Here is an 11,054-nt window from a genome sequence, read left to right on the forward strand (position 1 = left end):
CCATGATTACAGAAACGGAGGGAGCATGGTTACAGAAAACGGCTATAACTATTGTTTTAATAAAACTATTTCAAAACAAATTAAGTCAAAATTAGCCGCTAGGATGACTCTATTATTACACCGAGTTTGATATACTTTTCTTCATTAAATTGCTCACAATGAAGTTGTAGATATTGCGAAATTTCCGTCTGCCATATGGCGGTACTTGCACCCGCCACTACTTTATGAAAGAATAAGAATAAATAATTCCACAGCCAAAATATATATTCGTTGTCTGTGTCCATCAATAATAATAATAATAATAATAATAATAATAATAATAATAATAATAATAATAATAATAATAATAATAATAATAATATACACAGATACGTCGGCTGATTTAAACCACACCGCAGCTTTGCTGCTCTTTCTTCTTCCCACAGAGGTAGGGATGATGAATTTTCTTTCTTTTTCTTAATTTGCATTGACCAGGCGTGCAAGTTTTTCAGCGTTTTGTAAGTATAAGTTTGAAGCAACAGTGCCATGTATTTTTCTGCGTCGCTTACTGAAAACATATAACTGAGACTGCGCCGCACTGCGTGTCAACAGCGAAAATCTTTTTGGTTGAAACTCCTCTGGCACAAAAAGAAGGCGGTTTCTTTCAAAGGACTTCAGTCCACCCGCTCGCCAGCCGTATTATCTTCTAAAAGAAGTGCCGCCACATTACGGTATAACAACCTGGAAACCCTTGATTCCAAGAAGTTCTCGCAATGATACATGATGCTACTGAATCCGTAGTTTCCCATCAACATTACCAGTGCGGTAACTCAACAAAATGCTTTTGAAGTCATTGTGATTCTTGACGTTACCAATGCTGTACGATAAGCTAAAACCTCTGCTTATTTCCCATCATTAGAATTTCCGTACCAGAAGAAACTAATATTGAGGCCATAGTACCTCCCAACATTGCCTGTGCCGCACCATGAACGAAAATTTTTAAAAACATAGTTACCTACCGACATTGTCAATGCCTTAGCATGCTTAAAGAGTTATATAAATGTAACATGCAAGTTCAGGGTTGGAACCGTAACTGCCGCATGAAGGATCTCACCTGTGAAACATCGTGATCGCAATGACACCGTAACGAATTTGTATGATTGCTGTGCTGCACAGAAGCTTTGACGAATAATGAAAACTTTATAAAGTAATGCAACATAACTACACAGAAGGGAAGGAATCACAATACCGGTGATTGCTATAGGTGCTTGTGTGCGTGACTCCTTTCCTTCTGAGTTGTGCGGTATTCCTCAGTGCTGTAGCTATCTGCTGGGCAGTCTAATTAAAGTGGAACTCATACAGTAAAGAGTTCATTGGAAAATAAATATCTTAGCGAGATTAAAGAATAAAACCATCTTCGTGGCTCTTGTATGAGAATCACAAGCTCAACTTTTGTTGGTGTGCTTTCTTCTTTTCTGTTTAACACCAGCAAATGTTTTTCATGCAGTAATAATTGATACTCCATAAAGGTTACGTGAACACTCAGGATAATCTTTCGAAAAAGAAAACACAAAAAGGTCAGTTTGCAGTTGTACCATATTTGAAGAACATGAACAGCCTGTCTTGGACCATCAGAGGAGCCGCAATTGAAAAGCAAGAAATATACTACAGTACGTAAAGTCAACCAAGCAATAATAAGATTCACTGAGCTCCATTGCTACCTGAAGATCGTAATATCTGCTCAAGCCGCCAGAGCTTTTGATTCATTTGCTGACGTGTGCCCGCTTCGCATATGCAAACGAGGTACATGGAATAAATATGAGATTGGCAGATGACGAATGCAGTTAAATACCCCCATGCAAAAGACAGTTGTGACAACAAACTTATAATTCCAGGCTCATTCCGTATCACGTACGTAGCCTGGCAAGTAATTTCAGCCCCTACCACTGTCATAATTTGTTAAGATACACACAGATCTCCGCAGTCATACACGACCATCTATCCGAATCTTGGCACTCATGCACTCACTCCACACTACAACAGACATGCGTGTAGCTGTGATGGTCTCAATGCATGAACAGTTTGTGTAACTGTATGTTCACCTGCATTCTTAACAAGCATGATCAGTGATGGACCAACTGAAAGCTTTGTTCTTACATATGCAAGAAATAATGTGATTATGAAAACTTATCAGTTTGAAACTGCCAAGTCTCAGCAAAGATGAAATGTAACACGCAGCATAACCGAAAAACGGCATGTTGTCTTTCTAATTGGGAAGTGAAAATCAGATACAACGAAAAGAAAACCCCAAAGGCACTAGCCTGATAAATCTCCCTTGTGTCCATTTTCATGATTAATATTGTTTACGTGCAATACTATCTCTACAATAAGGGTAAGCGAGATTGAGCACACTACTACATGTCACTGTAACTAGCGGATACAACTTGCAATATATAATGCCTAGCCTCACATGCTTCCTTCAGAGCACCACTACCTACTTTTTGTGGTTAACCTGTGAAAATTGCAGGGCATAACAGACAAGCCAATGCCATGTAGTGTTACCTTGGAGTATTACCTTGGCCAGTATTTGCTAGGAGGAACTACTGCAGACAAAGAAAGTTGAAAACTCCCAACTGCAGCACACATTTTAGAGCAGTGCTATGTTAGAAAAACAAGGTGATTAAACAAGCTAAAGTCTACCTGTGGCAATACATAGGCGTAATCCACGTTAGCTCTGTGAAATGTCCACTATTTGCTTTGTTCAAATAGTTTATAAATTACTCAAACACCCATCTCCGGCTACTTACTGCATCAGGGGTCGGTTTCGGTTCGATAAAGAAAAATGTCTTCTATAGTGGCCTTGAAACGGTACACGTACACTTTAATTGGCGAGATCATCTGAGTCCCTGGCCATCTGAATGAAGGACTTCAGGTACAAAGAAGTACGTACAGGTTGCAGATACATGGGGCGCGATCGTGGATTATTCGGAGCGCGCAGACGGTTGCGCCGCGCTCGATTGGCCTAGGCCAGTCGCGTGAGGCGAAATTGAACGAAAACTTAACACGTGTTTAGAACAACGATGTCCCATCGCACCCCTGGTCTTCTTATGATGAATGGGCAATGTCGCAGTGGCGAAATACAGGCAAACGTGGAGAGCTAAAAAAGGAAGAATTTGAAATACGAAAAAAAACTTGGAAATTTTGTCTTGTTTCTCGGTTGTGAAAGTTAGTGTAGTAGAAATACTCGTTATACATAAACACAGCTGCAGGGCTTTCAATAACTTCGGGTGTTCCAGACTGGGCAGGAATAATTTATTTTCGGTCGTACTTTTCTCGAATATGCTATCAGTTTCACAGAGAATCGTGCGGGTATTAAGGAACGACGCAAACTGTCAACTCGAAGGTGGCTTCCTTGCTCATTTTAGTGCGAAAGTAGCACTTGCCTACCAACCTCGATTTATTTGCCTTTGCCTATAGATGAAGCGTCTTTGTACAGCACCGCGCAAAATAAAAATAATAGCCTCGGCAGTGGAGCACAGCAGCCAGCTGCTCCAGCCATTAGGCCGCGAGCCCATGCATATTTCTCTCGTTCCAAAGACCACCATCTCTTTGAAACGCTCGGCGTGTGCACCCCCATGCCACTTCGTCGTCTTCTTTCATCGTGACAGCTTGCGCTCGGCGCTATGACACTCAACCATGCTCCCTATAATATGTGCACGCGCCCCGTGCCGCATAGTCACCCCTCCCTTAAGGCTCGCCATGTACGCAAAGACGCCTGCAAAGGCATGTGTGAGAACAACGACTATCAAGATAAACAATAAAAACCAGCAAAAGAAGATAACTGATCCGTACCGGCTGACACGCGGCTACGAGTGGCGGTTTTGCCGAAGTAGCGCCGTCTTATCAACGCCTCGCCTGCCGCCAGCGCTGGAAACGATTTGCGATGCCCCAACAAAAAATAATCGTGCTGCGATAACTGCAGCTGACTTGCGAATTTCTTTCCAGCCTTAGTCGAATGCACCCCGAGCAGCGCCGCGTAATGTAACGCCGGTGCGCCAATTTAAGGCACGGGTGGCATGTCTGGCCGCGCGCGCTATTATGAGCAGTTGTGAGGTTTACGCAGAAGACGTGAGCACTCGGTCAGTGCGTACACAGACTCGTGCAACGACACACTATGCCAATCACCACCGCACAGACACATCAACTACATTTATCGGCTCTGGGAGCGGCTCGACGGTGTGACAAGCAAGCACCGGCCAGCGATTCGGCGACAAATTTTACATTTCCAGGGGCGATAGAGCAAGCTACATGCCCAGAAAGAATAGCGACGATTGAACATCACTATATCACTTGCATGATGTCGATATTAACCTAGAGCAAGGAAGCGTTCCATATAGAAAGGCCGGCACACGGGCAGGCGGTTGATCAATCAGTGATTCATTGATAAACAGCTCTCTGACACAACAAGGAATTCAAGTTCATTCGAACTTACCGTGCAATCCTTTGACAGGAGCCGGAGAATCCACGATGCTGCATGGTTGGACCTTACAGCAGCGACAGACGCGGGAAATCATGAAACCTAAGACGAAGAGGCCGCTGCTCCCACATCCGAACCTGCCCCAAAAACCGGCCTGCGTATACGCCCGGCCGTGTCCTTCCGCGCCGTGGCGTCGTGGCGCAAGTTCCGAGCAAAAAGTTAGTTCGAGTTAAGTTTTAATGCTGCATTAGCGGAACGGATAAAAGATGGGCCTGCTGACGATCGCAGACAATAATGGCACTCACCACATCAGCCACACAGAAAATTATCTAGTTATTGTACCCCAAGAGAAGATTCCATTGTGCAACGGCTTCGGAGCCGTTGAAGCGCGTTACAGGACGCGGCAGGTAGGACGTTCGTCTGGCTGTGGTGGTGTAGTGACACCACTGGAAAGTGTTGTGTGTGAGTTCGCCAGACACTTGAGCTTCTCGTGACACCAGTTTGGTTCTACAAAACCACATCACGGCCGGTAAGCTTACTGAATCAGCTTTTGTTCTATCGTGTGCATTCACATTTAGTGGGGAGCCGCTCGACACGGAATTCGAGACACTTAATTGCAACTTGTACTCCATTGTGCATCTGGGGTATCGCCGCTTGCATGTGTGCTGTCGTTCACCAACGAACGTGAGCTAACTCAATAGCCAGAGGGAAGTTTCCTTCGAACGTAAGGGATTAAAATTGTTTGGGCGAGGAAGCTTGCGACGGTGCTCTGAGTTGTTGGAAAAGAAAGGAACAGGAAACGTGCGCTTCACATCGCGTAGGAAGGGCAGGAATTCCGCAAACGTTTATTTCTCAACCTAGAAGTCCAATGGTTAGCGTTCTGAGTTTGTTGCCACGCCGGTGTCAGACACCTCATAACGTCGGACACTGATAAATTGTTTTTAATGTTACTTCTCTCCCCCTTGCGGGTTTCCGTAGAGCTACTACGTCAAACTGTTGCCTTTGCTTCGAGTTGTTGAGAAATTCGACTTCGCCCTATCATCTGCTAGCCGCCTGGTTAGCTCAGATGGTGCAGCGGCTGCCCCGGAAAGGCTGTGGTCCCGGGTTCGAGTCCCGGACTATGACGAATTTTTCTTTAACTGCAAGGCTTTTCTTTCAAGGAACCCATATGGGTTTCCTTTGTAGCATTTGCTACGAACGGGTGGACGTCTGATTTTCCCTTTAATATAGTTATTAGCATTCTTTGGGAACATTACCCACTTAGAAGTATTTCTCTAGCTATGTATGTTCCTAGCTGATCTCTTTCCTGCGCAGTTGGGTTTCTGGTCCATTCGTGGCCAAATGGGTAGAGCATTGGGCTGCTGTGCTGAGAGAACAGGGTTCAAAAGAAGTCATAGGACCGATTTCGGATGTGCCGCTCTTCGATGACCCTCTCACACGTCAACTTGGGTTACTGGGTATGTGTCACCTTTCATATTATTCACTGTATAAAACATCAACAATTACGCCCAAACCATAGGATACATTGCTAATAGCATTAAACTGGACAATCATCTCTAAAAGATATATGCACCGGCTTTTTTTTTCTTCCGAAGAAAGCGCTTTCATCAGAATTCGTCCGCAAAGAAAAGGGTTATTCGAGGTTCTAATATTTCTATTACTCATTACAGTAAGTAAATTTAGTTCATGGAAGCTGCCTTCCATAAGGCATAACCGACTATGTCCTATATCAAGCTTTTTAAGCAGTCTCTGACTGCACGTTCGGATGTTACCGACGCAGCATGTACATTGTATAGAAGACTACGCGTTAGTTAGGTTGTGCACTAAAATTCATCCGCTATATTTTAGTTCACTTCACCTCGCGTAGTTGGACTAGTTTGCTTAATTCGAACATAATAGAAAGTCCCGAAGAGAAAACTTATATTGCCTTGAAACAAAAACTGGTTTAGTTGGAACCCGAAAGCATGTCTCTTTGGTTAATTCCTCCCTAACCGACTGCAAACGGTGCCCCCTAATGCGCGCAACAGTTACTAAAAGCCTGAAAACTCATATTCAGCCGACAACTTTACTGCTTCCTTAGGCGTGGTTTTTTTTTTTTGGTGACAACGATGCTATGGACGCTCCAAGCGCATTGCTGCCGCCGTCGCCGTGATGTTCTATATAATTTCCTAGGCGATAACGCCGTCGCTGCGCGTCGTAAGGTTTATGTGCGTGTGAAAGCATGCGAGGGGCGCCGACGATCGCGGCTCAACCTGGTGTTCCCGAAGGAAGAAAACTGACAGCAACCGCGCCGTCTTCTGTCGTGCGAAAAGCCCTAGAGGGAAGGGAGGGAGGGGGGCAGTGGTGGCGTTGTGCTCTGGCAGCAACTGGGAATTCCGCGACCAGGCGCAAGGGGCAATGATGATCGTGGCTCAATCTCGGGCGCCATATATGGAGGAAAGTTGGTGGGCAGCGTGGGAGGGAGGCTAGGAGGGGGGAGGGGGGGCTACGACTTTGCCGACAAGTGCGTACTTTGCACGGCCACGCGCAGTCGCGCGCGCCGTATCTTGAAATGGATCTGCAGACGGCTCATACCTTTGTGCGCGCTGTGTTCTCGCCATTCTTGCGTTGAAGCGATAGACCGCATGAAGTGATAAGACTTTGTTTGGTGGCTGCTGCTGCCCGCTTCCTTACGTCAGCGTTTTCAGAGTGAGTGTCCGCGATCATCGAGCGTGATGTCTGCATGTTTGCCTCTTCGCGCTGACACCATGCTTGTTAATTGAGTTTGCGAATGTCGCCGAGTTCACACGGCCGTTAAAACTACTATCCTTACATCGTATAGCTGAGTATACTAGCTAACGCAGTCGATGCTTCGCCTTTTGGGCAATACTGCGACCTTTATTTCTATCTTCTTGTGGCCGACGCTAGTTCCATGCGTCAAGCTATCCGTTGCCCATATTCCCCGTATTCAGTAGCCTCCGTTCAGCAGTCTACTCGTCTGTTCGGCATGACATCGCATGGCAGTTACACAACGTTTTCTATGAAAGTTCAGAAAGATATTCGTCGGTATCTTAAGAAACGTGTCCTCAGTAGGAAACAGACTAGCGAGAAATAGACAATGAAGAAAAACATACTTGTGACACAATTATCAAACGAATGAATTCGTTCATTTTCTAACCGTTTGTTAATTGGAACCTTCGGATAATTTGAGCAAATCTCTTGGTCCCACACGGTACGAATTAGCGGTCTCGACTTTATAAATATATATAAATTTATATATATATCTTTATAAATTTTACCTATGTTGTACACTTTCTCAGCAAATTAACTTCATAATTGTCAATGTCACACGCTTTTTCAGGGTCGAGGTTGTCGTGTCAAAGATAAACCCTCGCCCGCGGGCTACGCGTGTGCCGCCCATAACTTCACATTACCGCTGCGGCGGCGGAGCGTGCAGCGATGGCAGCCCTTGCAGCTCAGATGAGTGTGACATGCTTTAGTTGAAACGAATCAAACTGCTAGCAGCTCGACGGCGGCGTCTCTGTGAGCGATCGGGTTTATCGGTACAGAGCCACGTCACGCTTATTCACAGACTAAATGGCGATCGGCCCCGTTGTACGAAATCCAGCGTAACGGTCGTCAGCTACAGCCGCTTACCTTGCAGAGCAAACGTCAGTTTTATTCGGGGACACTATTCTTGAATGATAACTTTCGGCGATACTATCACGTTCGCAAGAGTCCCCGTGACTCTACACCAGACGCATCGAACCGTTCCTGGCACGGAGGGCGAAGGGCAGCCTTGACCCAAGGATAGGATAGGAATAAACTTTATTTGACCAGCGGTTATTGATGTTGGTGCCCGGGGCTAGGCTGCCAGGGGTCCAAATCTTTCGAGATCCTCGGCAACGGCCCTGGCCCGCTGGATGGCCCACTCCTGGTCTTCGGGTGCCTCGCTGAGCAGGGCGGCTTGCCATGTCTCAGCGAGGCGCCCCGCTTCAGAGTGTCCTGCTTTTGTCTTCCCCCTTCCTTCTTGTACTTCTTCCTCATTGCGTTCGCATTCCCAAAGCACATTAGCCATATCGGCCCGTTCGTGCTCGCACCACGGGCACCCGGGTGACGGCTGCGGCGTGGGCCACATGCTGTGCAGGTGGTAGGGGTTGGTGAAAGTGCCTGTCTGCAACCGTCTCAGGTCGACCGCATGGGACCTGTCTAGGCGCCCGTGGGGTTGTGGATATTTTCTTCGTTCCTTCCTATAGTGACCAAGCACCTCTCTGTACGTTGCCGGAAACTCCGTGACATCGTAGTCGGCGTCCGCGTGATCCCCAGCTCCGTCCGCCGCGATTTGTGTTGCGTTGGTAACGACAGCGGCCGCGCCAGACGGGGTGGCCGCCGCCGTCGCCGTCACTCCTCCGCTGGGGTCCCGCACAACAACGGCAGCGGCTGCCCTCTGGGTGACCGCATCGCGGTGGGTAAGCTGCCTCGCAATGAGGTGGGCGCGCATTGAATTCGCCGGCAATTGAATTGAATGATGCGCATTGTATTCGCCGATAAGATTCCATGGTCCAGGTGTCACTGGTAAAATTGCACTTATTCTTGCGTTGTCAAATCGACTCGAACGTGAAATGTAGAACTCTAATATGTCAAGAAGGACAAGGTAGATGGCACCCTGCGCTGCTATCGGACCCTTACATATTCACCGCAGCGTTAAGTATGAAGGACTTGACCCAAGTTCTTCATTCATGTTACATTCATGTCATAAAAACAAGCGTCCGTTTTCATAATGCCAGGCACGTGTACCGTTGCGTACAACCCACTATAACTATCATCATTCATTTAAAGAAGTAATTATTCATGTTTAAAAATGACAGTTACGTAAGGCACTTTGCCTGACCAACCCGAGATCAGAACGGCTTGTCCGTCATTTTCATGGAGAAAATACGAAAGGCACTGCATGACATATAAAGGTCTATTTCATCTCATGATGAAAGTCAGTATTCGCAAAACGTCAATTTCCTAGAATCCTGAAGTATTGATCCCATGGTGACGTTTCTTGAAGGCCACTTCAAAATCTAAGCCTTATTTTACTTCGCCATCCACCGCTTAAGAATATTGCATGAAGCTTAGTTCTCCTGATGTGTTTCCTTTCTTTTTATGCGAAGCGTATTACGAGAGCTCAACCCAGCTCCTCAGGCGCGGCGGTGTCGCCTTGAATACCACGTGACACCGTGACGTCACGACAGAGGAGAAGTGGCTTTGGCTCAACGCTTGCAAGATGGGCTGGGTGGGAATCGAACCAGGGTCTCCGGAGTGTGAGACGGAGACGCTACCACTGAGCCACGAGTACGATGCTTCAAAGCGGTACAAAAGCACCTCTAGTGAATGCGGTGTTGCCTTAGAAACGAGCTGTTTCTAACGCTCAGGCGTGCGTCGCTTGCTCAGGCGCACATTTCGTTGCCGCGCCGAACGCTGCGCTGCTCGACGCTCACCGCGTCCAATGCGGGGCGCGTAGTCGCTGCGCCGTAGCCCATTGTAATGGCGGGTCGACGGGAACGCTGTCGCGTTCCACTCTTGAAGGCGAAGCAGAGTAACGCATGAGTTGTTTCTTCGTCTAGCCGAACCAAATACAGCCAAGCAACAGCAGTTCACCAGGCTAAACAGTGGTTCAACAACTAAAATAAAGGCTAGTATGCTTCGCATCCTGGGCTTAACCTTACCTAAGCCACAGTCATTTTTTTCACTTGCTTGAGCACCAATATCTTCGGGTAGAGTGCGGCCCAATTCTGCCCGCGGACGTTTTGCAATCGGATGATTACCCGCCGTTCTTTCAGGTATTTCTGCCTTACACCGAGCTCCTCACCCGGGCTGTCAAACTTGTCTTGCCCCTTGGCAAGCTCTATTATCTTTTTGAAATGAGCGGTGACAGCAATGACAGTTTTTGTCGCTGCGAGAACACCTTTAAAACGGACATCACTGCAAAAGAAAGATATATTGCCTGGAGGGGTGGCTTTATTTTGTATGCTTGTTCCCTTGTAGCCTTAGCCTTTTGTGGTTTTATATATTTGGCTTGAACACGCACAAGAGTGACTTAAAGAACAATGCACCCTATTCCCTATAAAGCAGGCATTCCATGGAACGTTGTCTGAAACATCGAATGCGGTGAAGTCGCTTTTGTGCACCGCTAATTTCTTGAAGTATTAGCTGCAAGTGCATAGAAAGATGCTGAGTCTTCAACTTCGATAACGGTCTTCTTATCCTAAAGATCTAATGGCACCTACAGTATAAATGTAATACATCAAAGAAAGCTTCGATTCTTTCCACGACAATTGCACGAGTTACACAGCAAGAAACGCGCCCTCGCTACAAAATGACCAAGCAAATAGCTCTGGCCGTCTAGCTTTTCAGATGGCGTTTTAAACACATGCTTTAAGGGCACCACGTCGACCCACCGCTGTTACTCTCTGGCTTCGGTGCTTTGCTGTTCGATTCCCGTCGCGGTGGCGTGTTCCCACGGGGATGGATTACGAAGACGTTCGTGTGCCGTGCACTGGGTGCACGGTAATGAACCCAGGGTGGTCGAAATTAGTGTCGGCGATTGATCCACACGAGCGTCTCTTTAAAA

The 11,054-nt window shown here is 46.7% G+C and overlaps 1 protein-coding gene across 2 annotated transcripts in view; it reads right to left on the reverse strand.

Annotated features, from left to right (window-relative positions):
• Positions 1–4,586, reverse strand: part of LOC135918710 (uncharacterized) — a 485,047-nt gene extending 480,461 nt beyond the window's left edge. For both annotated transcript variants that reach the window (XM_070534004.1, XM_070534005.1), the window contains exon 1: positions 4,472–4,586. In XM_070534004.1, the coding sequence (XP_070390105.1) occupies positions 4,472–4,515 (44 nt within the window). In that variant the 5' untranslated portion in view covers positions 4,516–4,586. The remainder of the gene's footprint in view (positions 1–4,471) is intronic.
• Between the last annotated feature and the right edge of the window lie 6,468 nt (positions 4,587–11,054).

Source organism: Dermacentor albipictus, chromosome 2 (genome assembly GCF_038994185.2).
Source record: "Dermacentor albipictus isolate Rhodes 1998 colony chromosome 2, USDA_Dalb.pri_finalv2, whole genome shotgun sequence".
Taxonomy (NCBI): Eukaryota; Metazoa; Arthropoda; class Arachnida; order Ixodida; family Ixodidae; genus Dermacentor; species Dermacentor albipictus.